At 39.6% G+C, this 19198-nt stretch overlaps 2 protein-coding genes across 4 annotated transcripts in view; both read left to right on the forward strand.

Moving 5' to 3' along the window:
* The first annotated feature begins 234 nt into the window (after positions 1 to 234).
* LOC100704643 (fas apoptotic inhibitory molecule 1) lies at positions 235 to 6010 on the forward strand. Its single transcript, XM_025902645.1, has 4 exons — positions 235 to 665; positions 3003 to 3231; positions 4301 to 4350; positions 5058 to 6010. The coding sequence occupies exons 1-4, from the start codon at positions 549 to 551 to the stop codon at positions 5205 to 5207; spliced, it is 546 nt and encodes a 181-aa protein (XP_025758430.1). The 5' UTR covers positions 235 to 548; the 3' UTR covers positions 5208 to 6010.
* Positions 6011 to 7134: 1124 nt separating this feature from the next.
* agap1 (ArfGAP with GTPase domain, ankyrin repeat and PH domain 1) overlaps positions 7135 to 19198 on the forward strand; it is a 170149-nt gene continuing 158085 nt past the window's right edge. Inside the window, exons 1-2 of one of the 3 annotated variants that reach the window (XM_025902795.1) lie at positions 7135 to 7998; positions 8081 to 8245. In XM_025902795.1, the coding sequence (XP_025758580.1) occupies positions 8083 to 8245 (163 nt within the window). In that variant the 5' untranslated portion in view covers positions 7135 to 7998; positions 8081 to 8082. Of the gene's footprint in view, positions 8246 to 19198 lie in introns of all 3 variants that reach the window. The other 2 variants (XM_025902796.1, XM_025902797.1) reach the window with 2 other exon arrangements.

The raw sequence follows: 19198 nt of genomic DNA on the forward strand, positions 1-19198 counted from the left end.
ATGGTGCTTGCTGTACTCACTCCAGAGGAAACAGCTCTGAAACAGGTTCTACAGGTGAGGTCTGTGTGAAGATGCAGCCCACCCCAAAATTGACTGATAACTCCTAAGTAGAGGGTAGCCACTAATCTAGTATAGGCTTATTCAGGTTTGAGGGCTTGTTGGATTAATCAGTTAAATGACAGACAAATTAATGGCAACAGTCAATGCCTCATTACAAGCTCAAGCTTCTTAAAGGTGAATATTGGCTGGATTTCTAAAAGGGGCAGCTTCAGGAAACAATTGTTGAACTTTTAAAGCCCCAGCTAGCATTTCTGCTGTCTCAAGCCAGCCTGAGATAAAACCAGAGCCTGTCCTAATTGTCTGTGGCAGTATAGAGTGAGCTCACATCCATAATCCTCTTACAGTAATTCACCTGCTGCTGAGCCGACACCACAGCCGAGCAGGCAGAGCTGCGTGGGACGGACGGTCCTCACTTCCACAGATGGTTTTCCAGCTGATTTTGTGACTGTTTCTGGACATCCAGGACCAGATCCCGAGGTCAGGCAGAGATGTTAGGCGGAGATGTGGTGGCCGTGTGGGAGGTGGCTTTGAGCGACGGTGTTTATAGGATCGAGTTCGCTCATGGCACCACCACTGGAAAAAGGATTGTTTTTGTCAATGGAAAGGTGAGATCTTGCTTCTTTCTGTTTCTGGGAGAGCATAGTGGGGGGTTCCCAGTGTGTTTTGGCCCCTGACCAAATTTTTCCCCTAGGTTGTAAGCCAGTTTGTGCATTTTGTCACCCCTCATGGTGATTGATTTGAGAACTACAATTTTATCAGCTTAATCTAAAATAATTTTAAAGCCCATGCTGACTTTAAATGTAAAAAATAATATGTTTTAAACAAGTATTTAATACAGTTACTTAATGAAGCCGGAAATACTACAGTTTAAAATACTTTAAAATGATTTAACATTTGACTAAACTGGCTACAAAAGATACTGAAAGTACCAGTTATTATAGATTAACAGTTGTCAGTAGGGCTGCCACAAACGATTATTTTGATAGTCGACTAGTCACCGATTATTTTTGCGATTAGTCGACTAATCAGATCATGCATCCATTGAACGTAAAACGTACAGCTTATTGCACCAGCATGCATCTGCTCTTATATAACTATCATTAGCTTACAACTTTAAGTGTTTAAGGTATGTGCTAACTAAAAATGAAGACAAGATGATAGTTTATTAAATTTAAATGAAATTTGCAGATTGTTTTGGTGGAGTTTAATAAACGCAGCCGTCTGCTCCTTGCTATCTAAAATATAACAGGACACCGGAGTATATTCTGGAGCATCTCACACTTCTGATAATCAGGTGTCTGCTTGACGTTTATTCAGCTGTGTAAAAACTATAACTTTCAGCCAAACCGATTTACTCATGAACAAATAAAATACTGAAAAAAGCCAAACAATAACATTTTTAAGTTATCTAAGTGGCTTATATATCATGTTTAACCTGAGTAGCGAAAGATTTGCCGGGAGTCCGGTGTTCTCACCGGCTCTAGTGAGCCTTGCCCCCGGCTAGCTATGGAGCTAGTGGGTAACAGACGTCTCCGAAAACGTCGGAGCGCTTTTGCAAATATGTGGTGTCTTGATAAACTGAGCAGATATTTGAAGTTTACACAGTTACATTCTCGCCTGAAAATATGTTAAACGTTTATTTTGTGACCCAGAAAGAATAATAACAGTAACATTAAAACTAACTAGCTGCCGCCATTGTTGGAAACTGAGCTGAGCTGCGCTATGAATTCTGGGACAGTTTCTTCTTCTTCGGGGTTTAACGGCAGCTGGCATCCTTGTACATGCAGTGCTGCCATCTTCTGTTTCAGTCCGTTATTACACTCTTAAATCCTACTACTTATTCCTGCATCTTTTGGGATCTTACAAAGCTTCAAACGACGCGTCGACTATTAAATTAGTCGTCGACGATTTTGATAGTCAACGTAATCGTGACTAGTCGACTAATCGTGGCAGCCCTAGTTGTCAGTAGTATATACTTCACCTGGTTAACTGTAACTGGACCAAACAAAGGTCATTTTCTTCTTTTTTTTTATTGGTGCATTTTATTCTGACAGTTTTACTATAACTGTTTTATTCTACTTTGCCAAACAAATGCGATGAAATTTGTGAAAATGCAGTTCAACAAATGACCACTAAAGGCAGCAGTGAGAAAGATCTGATTGTATTAAAGACAAATTTGGAAAGGTCCAACTTTAAATAAAATGGAACATGATACATGTATATATATATATATATATATATATGTATATATATATATATACATATATATATATATATATATATGTATATATATATATATATATATATATATATATATATATATATATCTTCTTTTAACACATAGCCATCAAACATGCAACCTGTGGGGACTGAACTGGTTCTATACATGATCCAGTCCAACCCTCTGAACAGCTGTGAAAAGTGTGAAAATTTCAGTAAATCATTAATATCTTTGGTTCATCGATAAAATGTATTGCTATTCCAGCAGGGGGCGGGCAGGAAAATTGGTCATATCATTCATATTTTTGTGCCTCCAAAGGTGCTTGAAAAACAGTGAGATCTGAATCTTCCAAATCCTGATGTTATCGCGTCATTTGAAGAAGTGAGGCGTGAGTTTAATCTACAGAGAAAGCTTTTTCAACAGCACATCAGCATAATTGAATTAGTATTTCAAATGCTTGTTAAAATAATGACTCCAAAGGATTGTTTAAGGCCTCCAGCTGATAAGCCAATCTTATCTGAATCAGTACTTTTAGTACTTTAAGCACATTTCATGCTGATGCATGTAGTACTTGTTTTTTGTGTCACTGTGGTAATAGGCTTAATACTTCAGTGAAAGGCCTTCCATGATCATTTTGTCTGTATTAACTTGCCCAAAAAAAGTGAGTGTATGAAAGCAGAGCAGCAGGTGTTCATTGAAAGCAGCCATGTCTCCTTAACAGGAAGTCATCAGAAAAGACTGGATGTTCAAGCTGGTTGGAAAGGAAACCTTCATGGTGGGAGGTGCGAACACCAAAGCCACCATCAACATCGAGGCCGTGAGCGGTTTTGCATACGAGTACTCGCTGAACATCGCCGGGAAAAGTCTGCAGAAGTTCATCGACAACAGAGCCAAGACCACCAAGACCTGGCTGCTCAAAGTGGGCGGAGAGGACTACAGGGTCGTCCTCGGTGAGCTCACCCTCTCAGGTTTTTACATGCAGCTGCATGCTGTAGTCCGGTGTTTGCAGGAGGAAATGTAGGTGAGGACGGGCAGTCTAATCTGCTCAGGGTGAGGTCAGTGTAGCTATCTTTGGAAAGGAAGCAACCAGCATCAGCCTAGTTAGACTACCAAAACGTAACGGGTGGATTAAAGAAGACCTCAAATGGAAACAGAGAACCTGACGGTAACTTAGGAAAATAATCCATAAAGTCCAACAAACATGGAAATGAGATGGATTACATCCAAAGGAAAATACGTTAAACTAAATGATACAGAAAAGTACTGTAAATTATTATTCATTATTAGACACACAAAAACCGACCAAAGAAAAATAGATGCAAAATGACCAAAACTCTCAAAATGAACCCCAAAATGACCAAACGAAAGATCAAAATCAACCATTTATGATCTAAAATGACTAAAATCGAACACAAATGGAAATGCATCATGAGCAGAAGGACACCAAAAAAGATGCCAATCTGTCAGAAATAATGCAGAACAACCCAAACTAAATGTCAAATACCTCAAACGAGATTCACAGCTGTAAAAATGAGACATAAAAGAATCAACATAGTACAGCACAAACTGACCTTGAGAAGACACAATGAAATAAAATGCAATCCAAAATGGCTAAAATGAAACTTGTGGAAAATGACCAGAAGCAGCAGTAGGTTTAAAAGAAAAGCAAAACTATCAAAATTACACAAGAACATTTGATTAAAACAACAAAAATGAAATGCAAAAAGACTCAAGAGGCCCAAAATGTCCAAGATTAGATGTCAAATTACCACCAAAAGACCAAAAATAGCCCAAAATGACCAAATTTAAAGGAAAATGACCACACTGCTGAGAAACACTGCTGCGACCACAGTTTGGTGTCTCTTCTGCAGGAATGATGGGGAGCCTTTTACATATCTGTGCCAACTGCTTCATAACTTGATCTCAGACATTGATCAGCTGCGTGTTATTTTAAAGAGGAAGACCAGCCACTGGTGTAGCTAAAACAAACTAACCATCTATGTTTGTTCTTTCTCACAGAAAAGGACACCATGGACGTTTGGTGTAACGGGCAGAAGATGGAAACCATGGTGAGTGCCACTGGTGAATACTCCGAGACACAATTTCCTGAAAATAAACGTAATCATATGATGTAACTGCTGATTTCAATAAAGGAGTGGGAAACTGTGCTGTCAGGTTTGAGGCTACAAAGAAAACCAGGGAGGGAACATTAGTCTACATGGCAGGGGTAACTCGGAGATCTGTGAGGGCCCCACTAATGCTGAACAATATCTACATGTGTAGGAGCAATACCTGCTGCCAGATACACCTGTTTCAGGGGAAACAGGTGTATATGTGTGTATGCCATGATGAGTTGGTTAGCTGTGTGGCTAAAAGAAGAAGTGAACGTGTTCCTGTATCAACTTCTCAGAAACATTAGGTCGAAAAAGAGCGGGTGCTTTTCAAAATAAAATACATTTTAAAGAGATTTGTGATCCTGTAGAAGTTGATGAGAAAACAGCCCTCGCGTTCCCTTTACTTATGACCCCAGGAAACACTTTCCTGATGCTGTTTGGAGGTGATGTTATCGCTCTCACCATCACAGCTCATTAGCCAATGAGAGCACTATTTATTTAATTTTCAAAGTAGGAGACAAAAAAAGCAATAAAGTTATTGTTTTTCTTTATGTTGTTGTGATAATCTCCTGATTTTTCAAACTAAAACTCCTAGCGCCTTTTTAAAGCTATGAATGCTGACAAAATAAAAGACTCCACTGTTTCTCATGTCCTGTCCTCAGGGAGAGTTTGTAGACGACGGCACAGAGACGCACTTCATTGTCGGCGGGCACGAGTGCTGCATCAAGGCAGCGAGCGGCGGGCAGAAGAAGAGCGGCATTGTGCACTATTTACTGCTGGATGGCGAGAGAGTGGCAGCGTCCACGCAATAGAGCTCCTCTTTCAGACGCTCTTTGTGCTTGAATGCAGCGGCACAGGATGGAGACCTTCTCCTGACAAACTTAGAAGCAGATCTGTTCCTGGAGATGTGAAGAATAAACTCCGGCATGCGCAGCTCGAGCTTCATGGAGGGTTCTGGTGACGCTTTTATTTTGAAGGAGTGGCTCTTGTTGCGCAGCCTCCACGCATCAACTACCTTCCTCAATGCGTGAAGCACGCGGCAGTTGAGTCATAGGAAACTGGAACAAATATGTTTCGAAGTTCAAAATAAAAGTGTAACAAAAAAAGGTTTGTCTTATTTTTATTATCTAAAGGTAGTCTGTAATATCAATATCAGTGCACTAAAGATTAAGGAAACTTCAACTGAAGGAAATGCAAATAATGATTTTAATGTCTCAGTTTGATGTCAGCGACAGGCAGAAATTTTAACTAATTTTAAATATTTAACTTTGTGTAATGAGTTTTCTTTACGAGATATAAAAATCTTTGTAAATAAGCGAAACAAAAACAAAAACCCTCACAATTTATGGTTTGTAAAATGTGACGACGTTTCAAATATGCAGGTGTATCTTTCTAATTTGTCCTACAATTGAGATTTGGACTGAAATAACTTTAATGTTTTGGTCATTTTTTTATTTTTTTCTGATAAAAGAATGAATGTATTTGTTGGGAAAGCAGCTGTTAGACTCACAGACAGTAAGAGAAGTCATAGAGCAACAGCTCTGTAATCTTTATTTTTGTATTTTTTTTCTTTTTGGTGAGAAACAATAAACCCTCAATAAACACATGTGACTGAGCTGAAATCCCTGTAAATGAAATGTGAATAGATTCTGCAAACTTTGTAAAAGTTTGGGAAACCCTGGTTTGTATAACATGTAATTGAACTGTTAAAGGATGTTTGAAAGCTGGGGAAGTCCTGAAGGTGTTTCAGAATCATCAAGTCTGATGTAAGGAGGACAACCACCCCAAATGAAAGATGGCAGTTGTTGGCCTACCTCCAAAGAGCCAACCGAAGTCACCAAACTTTTCAAACAGATTTTGATAGTGCCCCTGTGACTGTTCAAGTCAAAGCTACAGCTCCCTGTGCAATGATACAGAGAGGACTACCCAAATAACTGCCTGCAGGTATTCCCCAGATGTCAGCTGACTGGTAAGACTCACTTATAGAAGAGCCTTTTCTACAAAAAGTAATGTTAGATCCAATATGTGACTACAAATGTCAGTTATATCTATATGGCACATTTAATTACATGTAAACTCAATGTGCTTACCATAAAAGATTAAAAAAAAAAATGATGCAGGAAAAAAATGGACGACTGACAATTTTAACAGAAGATCTTCTAAACTTTTTTTTTAAATATCTGCCTGGGTGTTTTGAGAAAAATAAAATAAAAGAGAAGAATGAAAAAAGCAAAAATGATAGAGATCAATATTAAAAAAAATTGAAATTATATCCCATTAAGTAAACTCTTGCTGGTGTATTGAGGTCACTGATGAATAAGAAAAACGTAATTTTTCTCATACTTTACAGAAAGAAGAGAAAAAAACAATTTCTGAAAAAATAAAATTGAAATTTACAAGAAAATGATTAATTTAATGGAACAAACTAAAGTGTTTATGAGAAAAAAGTGTCATCTTCGGACTGTATTGTTATAGCTTTTAAAAAAAATTAAATAATGATTATTATATTTGGTTATTATTTACAGTTTTTACAATAAAAAATAATAGTCATAAAGAAAAGACAGAAAAAAAAACTAAATTAAAATTAAATTAAAGAACAAAAAGGAACAGAAATTAATGACTTAAAATCCCTCAGCTACACTTTTTACACTAATATACGGTTTCTGCCTGTTTTATAAGAGAAAAAACTGTAAAACGTTTTAAAAGTGTCGCGTTTTATTTTGAAAGTATCGCCAGAACTCCGCTGCGCGGCGCGTACAGCCTGACGCTCCGGGAGGAAGCTCTCCGGCCGGGATACCGCAGCTCCAGTCTATACGGGATGGACCTCACCGCCACACGGACAGGGGGCACGGCTGAGTGTTTGGGCGCCGCGTGCGGGACATACTTGAGAGATACCTGCTGTTCACACACCTGGATTAACTTTAGAGGCGCGCAAGCTCCTGTGGAGTCCAGCTGTTGGGGGTTTAATCCGGACAGGTGGACGTTATTCAGCCAAGACAAAAAAACAACAGACGGACCGGAGCAGGCATCCTAACTACCCCCACCTAACTGTTTACCAGCCGGGTACCTGCTCTGATCTTGCCTGCTTCTGAAACCTCCTCTCACGGCCTCCGACCCCCCTCTGAGTTGGTGAATAAAGCCGACCTTCACACTTGGAAATCGGTTACTTTTTCCTTACCTCCCGCTCTCTAAAGCTTGGAAGCTAGTTAGCTTTAGCCGGCTAGCCTAGCCACCTAGCATCAAGGCCGTTTTCTTTTTTTATCCTCCTGCTCCTCTCTGATTAATAATCCTTTTTTAAAGTTTAATCTAGCAACACCGGGGCGAGTGTCGTTTTAATCCCGCACGGACTGCGGGGGGATATGGGGAAGCGGCGCTCAGCCTGTCGCACATCTGTCACCGCAACGGAATCTGGAAGCGGGACACCCCGAGAAACGGCTGCCTTCACCGGACAGTAGGAGCAGCGTGTCCGGTCCCCTCCTCTGGAAGCTGCTCTGGAAGCAGCACTTCCATGAATTTCTCCAGGCATGTAGAAGAGTTTCATCCCTCCCTGCTGGCATAAACCTTGCACCCACACTGTGATTTAAATTCCCCGCACCTCTGGAGGTAAACAGCTGGACTATGAGTGTGCTCTGAGGCTGCTGGAGGTCACAGATTTCACCTTCTTCTTCTTCCTCTGCTGCTTCAGCCATGAACTACCAGCAACACCTTGCCAACTCGGCCGCTATCCGAAATGAGATCCAGAGGTTCGAGTCCGTGCACCCCAACATCTACTCTATTTACGAGCTGCTGGAGCGGGTGGAGGAGCCGCTGCTGCAGAACCAGATCCGGGAGCATGTCATCGCCATTGAAGGTAGGACAGGACCCGGGGGATGGAGGAGGATGGATGGATGCTGGTAGTATGTGGGTGGGTTGGTGAAAGATGGGTGACAACAGACTACATTTCCAGCCCGGAGATGGTCTGTTAGATGTTGCACAATCCTCCTGAATTGTTGGTGGGAAAGTTTATTTAATGTTCCCACAGTCTTTTTTTCTTCTCAGGAAATCGTGTTCAGGCTGTGAAAGCTGTCATGTTTGAGTCCCCCACATTTCAAGGGGAAAACAAAGCAGTTATCACACCCTGAGACACTCATTAAAGAGTCCTTATGAACACAGAGTAACACTCTTTAAAGAAGATCCTGTATGGTTCTAGAAAACCTTGTTAATAGTAACACCTGTGGGTGTGGATTGAATTACAGGTGGCGTTTTGTTGCTAGTGTTTGGTCTTCACTAACAACAAATATAGTTTTTTTTACTGTTGGATGTATGTTGTACGACATCCAACATATTTTGTCTAGATTCTTTAGTGGAGGGGATGTGTCACCATGGCAACCAAGAAAACTGAGGTCTAAAACCAGTCCAAACTATTTTATTTTAAACAGCGAAAGTTTGTTTCTGCCAGTAAAATAGGGAAAATGGCCAGGGAGATAACTCAAAATTTTGAGCTACTATCACAAAATCCTAAGTAAGTTATCGTAGAATGTTACTGATAAAAAAGTTGGAATGTTATTATCTCAAAATTTTGTGTTTTATCTCCAAATTCAGAATTATTATTGCAACACTTTAAGTTCAGAATCAGAATCAGAGAAATTTTATTAATCCCAGAGGGAAATTGAGTTGTCATAGCAGCAAATATACAACAAACATTAAGAACTCATATAAAATGAGTGTAGAAACAGATATTGATAGAAGTTGTTTTCAAATTTTGTACTTATTGTCTCAAAACTTCAGGTTTTTATCGTTTTTGTCTGAGATATCTCAAAATTCCAAATTACTTTCAAGTAAATTGAAATTTAGTTATTATTAAAAAATGTTTTTATCAACAAAGTTTGAGTTATCACAGAATTTTAAGTTGTAATATCAAAATTTAGAATTAAAAACTGAGCATCTCAACATTGTGAGTTATTCTCTTAAGGTTTTAAGTATCTAAAAATTAGGGGTTACTTCTAAGCTAGGATTTTGAGTTATCTCAAAATGTTGGACTTTTATCATAAAATTTCTGGGTTCAATCTTAAAGTTTTGAATTACTTATGTTGATATTTCAAGTTACTTAAGTAAGTCAAAATTTACATACATACTTGAAAATCAAACGTTAGTGATTCCCTTGACCATGAATCCCTTCAGCGTCCAAATGTGGACATTTTCACCCTTTAAAAGTAGAAAATACTAAGAAGAAGAGGAAAATTGGGGGAGGGACTTTATGAATTTGGGGGTGGAGTTACATTAGAGTTACATTAGTTTACAGCTGCTAAATTGTAAATGATCAGTTGAATGGAGAAAATTAAAGTGATTTGGTGGTTTTTGTACCTTAGGCTTTTGCCAGTGATTCAGTGGGTTTTGTCCCAACTGAACTAGTTATCGAAAAGACGTTATTGATAACAAAGCCTTTTGTTTACATCTTCTTTGTGTTTTTAGTGTTATTATCATAGTCTGAACACAAACCTGACTCGGGTGATAAATAAACTTGCTAGCAGTGATCAAAGAAAGTGATAACCTTCGAGGCGTTCTTGATGGATCTGGTAGTTTGGGAACAGATTGATTCCTCGTAATTCACAACATCACCGGAATTACACTTTTACATAACGGCTTCATAACCTAATCCCTCTGTCAGATTAGCAGAAGACCAAAACAAATGTCCCCTGTGCTGAACAGCTGTTTCAGCCTCCATAAGTACAAGTGTCTCAGCATTGATTTATTGATCGATATTGATGGGGAAGCAGCAACAATCTGACATGATCCTTTCTCCTTTAAACACAAGAGATGGTAAGAGCCAGATGGCTGCTGTTTGGTGGTTAATCCAGTGAATTAACCACACATTGGTGCAGAAATCCTGTAATTCCAGCTCAAACATAAGCAGATATTACATGGAAACAGAAACGATCTGATCAGAGAGAAGCAGCTGGAATTCAGAGATGTTACAGCTGGAAGTGAAACTCTTTCAGACCTGAGAAGTGGAGTTTCTGCTTGCTCCTTTGGGCCACATGATGAAGGAAATGATGCTGAGGATGACGATATGAAGCTACAGTCATTTCAAGGAAAACAAACTGATGAAATGTGAAAGTAAGAATAACGATGGAATCTGCTATTGCAAGTAAGATGATAAGATCTGACGCACTAAATAAAATAACAACAAAAACAAATTGCAACAATAGTAGCGATAGTCATAGCAATATTAATAAATAATCTGTAATGACATACATTAAGCAGAAAGGAACTAATGATGTAAAAAAAAAAAAAGGTAAATAATTGAAAAAGAGGATTTACAGCTGGTTAAGTGTTTTTCAGTGTGATTTTAAAGGATCCTGGCAGAGTAAAGGGATTACATCACTCATGACATTTAAAGATAATAACTGTGCTGTGATTTCAGGTGATTTATGGGTAAAATAATCACTGACAGGGACGTTAGAAGCAGCAGAAAACCTCCCGCGGTTTCCTCTCAGACAGTTACTGCTGCTTGTTCTTCTAATGAACACAGCAGAGAGCTCAAGAAACAGCAGCCATGTTTAAAATGCGTTCAAAATTTATTCATCTAATTAAAATTCACTATTTGCGTTGATGGTCAATAAGGCAAACCGATGATCACGTACATTTACACGTGTGGTACAGATTTCTGTTTCTCACGTCTTTCATGTTTTTGCCTTAAAATGAAAATATTTGTGTTGGATATACGTCTTTCGCTAGCTGCCTTAAAGGCAGAATTACAGCGCGTGAATGTATGGCTGATACAACATACATGCGCAGTGAGGATAATTCTGATCTATTCCGATTTGTTTCTCAGTAGTTTCTTTAGATCATGTTGTCATGTGTTGCGTTTTGAGATCTTTAAGCCTACTGAACTTTGTCAGGTTCTATTTTAATGATTTATTGATTCAGCCGCTCTGACAGTAGTCAGGCTAGTGAAATTGAACTTGAAATTGAGCTGTTTAAAAATGTGACTGTTAATTAATTATAACATGGAGGGCCACTATGTTTTCACATAGGGCCGGGTAGGTTTTATGCTTTTTTTGGATGATTGTCTTTGTCGACCCACCCGAATCTGGCTCATTTGTTTAGGGTACATCACTTTGTTTTGTGGGCTGTTTTGCTTTTCTAGGGCCCTGACTTCTTATGACATGTTTTTGCATTTATCGTTTATGATCCATTTAACTTTTGGCCTACTCACTTTTTAGCTTTTTAGGATTTTTATTTTTATTTTTGTAACCTTACCTTATTTTGGGCTTTATTTCTTTGCCAGTCTTGATTTTAAGCCCCACCTTCTTTTGGGGGTTTCCCTTTTTTCTTGACCCTGCCCACTTTTGGGACTACTTTCCAAATAGACTGTTAATGTGTATGCATCCAAAACCCAGTCAGGCATTACTCTTACTAAAGAGTATTATTTCCAGCACCAAAAAAATCTGTCCTTTCCCACAGTCACTGATATCTGTATATATTGAATACTCAGAGGGTGAAAAATACTTTTTCTTTGCACGCTGTCTATCTGTTGAGGCTTCAAAAATGTGTAACCCTGATCTGTAATGTTCTGGTAGTTTGATCTGAACCACAAGAAGAGGAATGTGAGATGTTCTCCAGCAGAAAATGTAACAGAATTTGAAATAAAGAATATGTTGAACTTCTCTAGGCTTCATTGTGTTTTGAAAGCTTACCATTGATGTGTTTTCTAACAGAATGTTTGACGTTACAGTCCAGCTGTGCTGGTAATAGTTCAGGATGTCAAATCAATATTGTCACTTACAGAAACGTGCAGTAATTGTCTTATTTCTTTCTTAGGCTTGTTATTTCTCATAAACCTGGCCTAAAATAAATGGGCTTTAGTTTTTGCATTTCTTGTGTATATTGGAGGATTTTGAGTCAGATTTGAGTCTGAATTGAATCATTTAACATCTGCTGCGGCCTTTATAGTCAGCAGCATGGGTGGTTTGGGGATGCTAATAGTTCAGCAAGTCAAATTAGTATTGTTGAAATAAAAGTATCGTAATTATGCCTTATTTCTTCCTGAGTATAGTTGTTTTTGTTAAATTTGGCGTAAAATGAATGGGGTTTGGTGTGTTTTTAGAGGATTTTGAGTCAGATTTGAGTCTTAATTGAATCATTTGACATCTGGACCAGCTGAAGTCCTTATAGTCGGCAGCACAGGGCTGGGGGTGGAGGCATTCAGCGGCCTCGCAGCTGTCAGCTGAGTAGTCCAAGCGCTGACTCGCTCCTGCTCTGTTCACTTCCATTTTGCCTGAATTCACACGGTGACTCATGCTGGAAATAACCCAAAACAGCAGCAGCAGCACTGTCATCCTCTGTCTCTGCCTCTCGGTGCACATCTGGACGTGTCGCTCAGATTCATGTCGGGTTACATAAGCTCTCGGCTCCGGAGGCTGCTGTCCTCGCCGCTCCCGTGGGCCGTGACTCGGCCCAGTTACGGCGCTCTGACTGCACGCCTCTGCGGGGGCTCATTTGCATGTGAGGTGTGTGTGAGGATGGATGGGCAATGCCCTGCCAGCCAGGTGACACTGACCCACTTTCTGTGTTTGGCCTCGCAGCTATGGATGCATGAAATGAAACCAAACCCACGCTGTGAACATCCTTCACTTCATCCTCCCACAGCAGGAGAGCCAGCGTGGAGTGGAGGTTAACCAGCATCAGAGGCTTTACAGAGTCCCACTTAAAAGCTGTAAAAGAGCTAATTAAGAGCAGAGAGACACAGAAACTACAACAAAGAAGAGAATAAAGACTTCTTTGTAATCTTTGAGTGTTTACGTGAACCTGTGCAGGTTAAAGTCCTGCATCAGATTCAAACAGTGATTCATATATTGTGGAATTTACCTGTCGAAGGTGAGCAGAACAGTTGCGTGGAGGAGTTCAACAAGCCTTTTATTTAATCACTCCTGCTCCTTTGTCTGAGTGCTTCTCCAGTAACACCGGCGTCTACTTTCTGCCTCGGGCTTTTGTCTCACTCCACCAGCCTGCGGTCAGCGAATGCACCGTGTGACCCAGTTAGCCTCACCACGGTGTGTTTGCTCTGTGTTTTCTCTCTTCAGTTATTACGATTGTGCCCACGCAGCACTCATTCTCATGTTTCAGCCATTAGGACCGACTGTGACGCAACGCCCATCCCGCTCAGGGACGAGCGGAGATAAAGAGGCGAGCAGGGTTTGGGACTCAGCTAAAAGAAATCTCGCAGGGCTGCCAGGGGGTGAAACTGACACCAAGCTGAACCTAAGCATTGTTTTTAGTCACCTGCTGCCAGGATGGCTGCAGATGATGATGGTCATTTTGGTCTTTGTCTGTCATCAAGCTGAGAACATTTTCCTACAGTTTAGCTTTTAGCATAGTTTAGCTTAATTTGACCTTTTATTAAAAGATTAAAATCACTTTAGGCTAAAATGGCAGCACAGTAATGAGCCAGCAAGGACACTGTATGCTAAAACCAGAGGGAGATGAAGAAAGAAATGTGAATCACATGTTCTGTAATGTAAATAAATCACGGTTTAAAGCTAAAAAACAGACTGCAGCAGGAAATCCAAACGGTAGAGTAGCTGGAAAACTTCCAAATATCAGCACAAGGTCTGAGAGACACTTTCAGCTTTTTTTTGTTTTTTTTTTTACTGCATGTGGAAATTTTTTGGTGCCCCTCAAAGAGGGTTTAGAAAGTGACCAATAAAAAAGAAAAATTATATAAATACAGCTTCAGATCACCTTTTAGACAACGACTGGGCAATTCATTTTGTCAAAGGGGCCACGTGAGAAGCTGGAACTATTGTAGAGGGCCACACCAGTCCCAGCTTCTTATAGGGACCATTGGGAAAATGATTTGACCACCTGTGTTATAGGGTGCTTTTGGTTGATGATAATGACAACCAGTGCAACTAGTAGTTGATAAATTTTTTTGCTGGCAGAATATTAATGGGTAATCATTATGAAAATCAAATAACTGATTATATTTGAGTAACAAAAGGTCAAAGGTTTTTCTCTCATGTTATTTTTTTGGTGTGCTTCTTCATTGGTAAGTTTTAAAGAACCCCACCCTTTTTTAAATATAAAGAGGCATTTTTGCAAGCCTGCCTTATTTAAGGATGTTTATGGTCCCACCTTCTTTTGGGGGTTGGCCTTTGTCTTGATCCCGCCCAATTTTGGGTCTACTTCTTCTTATATTACAATTGGACCTCTTATTTTCTGGCTGCTTCTGTTTTACTGGGGTCCCACTTTCTTACGATGTTTGTTTTTCTTTTATGACCACACATTCTTTTTGGGCTACTCCTCCTTTTTGAAGAATTCCACCCTTTTTATTCTTATTCTTGGATTAAAAACAATGTGAAGCATCACCTTAAATACATACAGAAACACTTGACAATAATACAGGGCTGTTTTAAGCCACCATATGCTCATAAAAAAATTAAATGATTGATCTTCACCTTCAGACTACTTACTAAGGTATTTTTGTATGATACTGATGGCAGAAATACAACAGTTATTTGATTTATAATTATATAATTAGTTTATTTCCCGAATTTTAACAGGGAACCATTTAGATGATTAAGTAGTTGTTTTTAAGATAAAATGGAGAAGAGTTTTTAGAGTCTGTCATGTAAAGATTTGATGATTAATGCTATATCAAACTTCTGTTCTGTGTTTTCTTACATTTTCTAGAGAAATTATCTGTTAGGTGACTGATTGTAAAGTAATCTCCAAAGTGAGGGTATGTGCGTCGGTTGTTTCCTTGTTTGTTGACGGTAGCACTTTTCTGTAAAGCTCAGTGAGCGTAACTCTGGCAGATGGTCGATCACAGAGTGGCGTTGATTGTGATGTAATACTGTGGCTGATTGACGGCCACTAATAACTGTAATAAGGAGTCACGGGATGCTTTTAAACGAGGCTTTTAGCCATTGCATAACTGTGCCCGCTGACCGCCGCTGAAGTCTGTCTTGAGATATTACGCCTCAGATCTGTGCACCTTTTGTCCCCCCCTCATAGCTCTGGCTCCACCCCTGCTGACTCTACCAGATTAGGGCCAACTGCTGACATTATGTTCTTGTTTCTTTTTTACCCACATTCATTTGTTTTCCTGCTTTTCATTAGGATTAATGCTTGAGGTGAGTCATCATCAGTGGAGTGGAGCAAGCGCTCTCAGTGGAGGTGGGCGGGCACTCAGGCAGCACAAACTGATAATGTGCAGCCATCGGGAGCATTTAAAGCGATCGATACGACACCTGAGGAGAGATTTTTAAAGGTTTGATCCCCCCCTTTCATACGTGGAGCGATCATGAAGGATTATCTCAGCAGTTGTGGGGGTTTATTTCTACTCTTGAGCCTCCATCTGCTGAGATCAAACTCAATCCAACCTGAGGATAGAAGCTTTGCCCACCCTCTTCCAACAATCACACAGACATCTGTACTGTGTGTTATGTAAAAACAACAACAGCAAAAAAATCCAGCTGCAGATTCAGACTCTGACAGGTGGAGCTGCAGATTTAAACTCCCTGCCAGATAAATAAAACTGGACATCATGTAAAAGATTTATTTGACTGTAGAACAGCAGATCTCTAACATTGTCCTGCTTTGGTTCTGTAGTTTAGCTGTGCTTTTATTTCAATGCAGCCAAAACAAGCTCAACATTACTGCTCAGTCCCACTCATACTGGCTCTTACTCCCCCTCTCCAAAGCAGGTCATCCACCTCAAATATAGTACTCTTGCCTGAAAAACATACCTGTTCAGATAGTTTCAGTTTTAATGCACAGTGTCAGTTACCCAACCTTACCATTAAAATATTTATTTATTTATTTATTTTTTTAAAGATGTAGTTATATAAATTTCCTTCTTTTAGTAAACATCTTATTTCTGGATCCCTCTAATTTTCTAATTCTTTGTCTACAGTATAGTTTTTATTAGTGACAAGATTCACAGATTTATTAATTTTTTTTGTTTGTTTTGTAACTTTGTTTCCCTCTGGTCCATTACGGCCCCACCTTCTTTTGGATGTTGCTTGTTTTTTTGGGGGTTTTTTTGTTGTTGTTGTTTTTGTTTTGTTTTTTTACTCCACTCAGTTTTGGCCTTGTTTAGGGTATACCACCTTATTTAGGGTTAGGGTGTTTTGCTTTTCTAGGTCCCACTTTATGGTGTTTTTTTCCCCTTTTTTCCTTTTATGACTTCAACTAACTTTAGTACACTTCCTTTTTAGCTGTTCAGCTTTTAAAACCACCCAAACATGGTTGTTCAACACTAGGCTTACCACAAAATATAGAAGTTTCCTACACCACAATAAAAGCAAAATAATAAAACTTCTACTTCTTTCACCAAAGTGCTTTTATTTAGGGCTACCCCAACCTCATTTCTCCTTTTTTCTGGAGATTTGTTTTGCCTGTATCCTATTTTTTTTCTTTTACTTTTTAAAAGTTTTTATAGAGAATAATTTGTTTAGGCTCCACCCTCTTTTGGGAATGTCCTTTTTCTCTTCCACACCTAATTTGGGGAGTAACTGTTTTGTTAGAACTCCAGTGGCCTGTTTGCTGACTTAAAGCTAACGATATCCAAATACAAAACCAATTTCAGATTATTTTGTGTGTATTGTTTATATTAAGTCCTGATAATGTAACATGGATTTAGTTGATGGCAAGGCTTCCTGAATTCACCTGTGTAGCATAAGAGTGTGCCAATAAACATCAGAAAATGTGGCTGTTAACTTTATCTTTTTGAAAACTTAAACTCTTTTGAACATTTTGTCTTGAAGATGTTGTTTTTTTAGGGGCCAGTTTCACCAAATGTGCAACATGTAAGCTGCAATAAGTCATTTAAAATTATTTCCTCTCACTTTTGCTGACCTGATTTCCAAAAACAGGGACCATTGTCGTGACCTGTGCTATATCTACTTTATCTTAAAATGAAGCCAGGTATAAATAGGCGGTTGACACTGAAATGCTGGAACAAACACAAATGTTTATCCCGCACCGATTCGTGCTGTGTTTTAAGATAAACAAGTTAACCAGGAACCCCTAGCAGGTCCTCATGGTCATTAAGCCCGGAGGATGCTCTTATTGATCGGTCTGCAGAGGAAGCATCTCAGGGAGGCGGGGAGTGGAGGGGGGGATATCGACTCGGGAGAAAATGTCAGAGCCGTGCCGTGGTCTGCATCCTACTGTCAGAGATGGATTAACACGCATTAGGAAGATAAATATCAGTTCAAATGAGCTGCCAGTCCAGCTGAGTCCAGACCTCCCTGTAGCTGGCCTGCTCTGATTTGAACCCTCTGCAAAGATAAACAAGATAAATTACGAGGGAAGCTCCTGTTGCAGCTGATTAATCTGGCTTTGAAGATGTAATTTCATCTTGTTTCGAGTCATTTTTAATGTCTTTATGAAGAACAAATGATTTAGTTATGGGGTTGTGAAAACTTCAGTGTCGTTATAGCCGATGATTCCCCCTGCAGGAATCGTGGGTAGTTCGGCTGGATTTAGCCGAGCTGTTTGAATGCGTACACAGGGGATTCCCTTGGGTTTTTTTTACTGTGGAGGTTTTATAACCTTCACAGTGTTTCAGTTTGGTTTTCAGTATCACAGTTAAATGGAAGCTGCTTTTCTCTGGATTATGGTGATGTTAGCGTAAAGTTTATATGATCACATCGCTAAATTTGCAGCGCTAAGATTCATGACAGACCTTAAAGCACTTACCTGCCGCTTCACATCGTGTGCTTGGCTTGTATTATTCTTATTTACTGGACCATTGTTACCATGTCCTCACATTATTTCCTGACCTCCATCTGTCAGAAAAGTGTGGGAAGTTATTTTCTTCTGTGCCAAGATTTGTTCCTTCTGTCTGTCCTGAAAGCTCACGCTGGATTTGGAGAAAGGGCGTTAAATTGTGCAGCTTCCTCCTCCTCAGTTTAAAGTAAATCTTCAGCAGATGGTCTCACTGATTGAATTTAAGGCTGAAAATATTCTGCCTGAGACACTCGCTTATTCTGATGATTTAGGTTCTCACATCTTTATCATTGTTTGTTTATTTTTCCCACTTCATCTTCTTCACGTTTGAAGACTTAATTATTTGTGCTGGCTGTACTCATGCCTGTCTGTCTTATGTAAAGTTGGCTATTGATGTCTGAAACTTTGCACAGCTTTGGACGACAGGATGGAAATGTGCGTGGAGATTATTCACCGGTCTGCTGTAAATCACGTTCAAGTTATTGCGGCTTAAATGCAGATGAGGTCTAAAAAGGCCAGTTTTTCTGTTCCGAGTGTTTCCATTTAGATGAAAATCCAATAAAAACTGTTGGACGGTAACAGGTTAAACATCCAGACGGTGGCGTCTCTCCTCATTTGCTGTAATTGGGCTCAGCTGAGGGAGGGTCACCTGTTAGCGATGCTAAAAATACCCCCACTGTCGTTCTGCCTGCCTGCCTGCAGGGCCCCATTAGGGTGTGTGCTTATCATCCATCCCTCAGTGTGTGTGATATCCAAACACATGACTGCACTCGAATGCAGCGGTGCTTTACGTCAGCTGTACGATAATCCGCCACTGTTGTTGTGTTTTAAAGGCAGGAGAGGCTCTAAGTTGTGTAATGAGAGAGCCCCGAGGAGCTACAGCCTTTTATTATACAACAGGACAGATTTAGGTTCAGGAGAACCGACTTAAAGATAAAGTTTGAGAATATTTGATTGAACATTTGCTCTATAAAAAGGAAAGTCAAATTAGAGGTTTGTGCAGTTATAAATCAGTCAGATCTGAACACAAACACATGAAACACATTCTTAGCTTCAGTTTGACTCACACTTTTAGAGGAAACCT

The sequence above is a fragment of the Oreochromis niloticus genome, linkage group LG23 (genome assembly GCF_001858045.2).
Source record: "Oreochromis niloticus isolate F11D_XX linkage group LG23, O_niloticus_UMD_NMBU, whole genome shotgun sequence".
Taxonomy (NCBI): Eukaryota; Metazoa; Chordata; class Actinopteri; order Cichliformes; family Cichlidae; genus Oreochromis; species Oreochromis niloticus.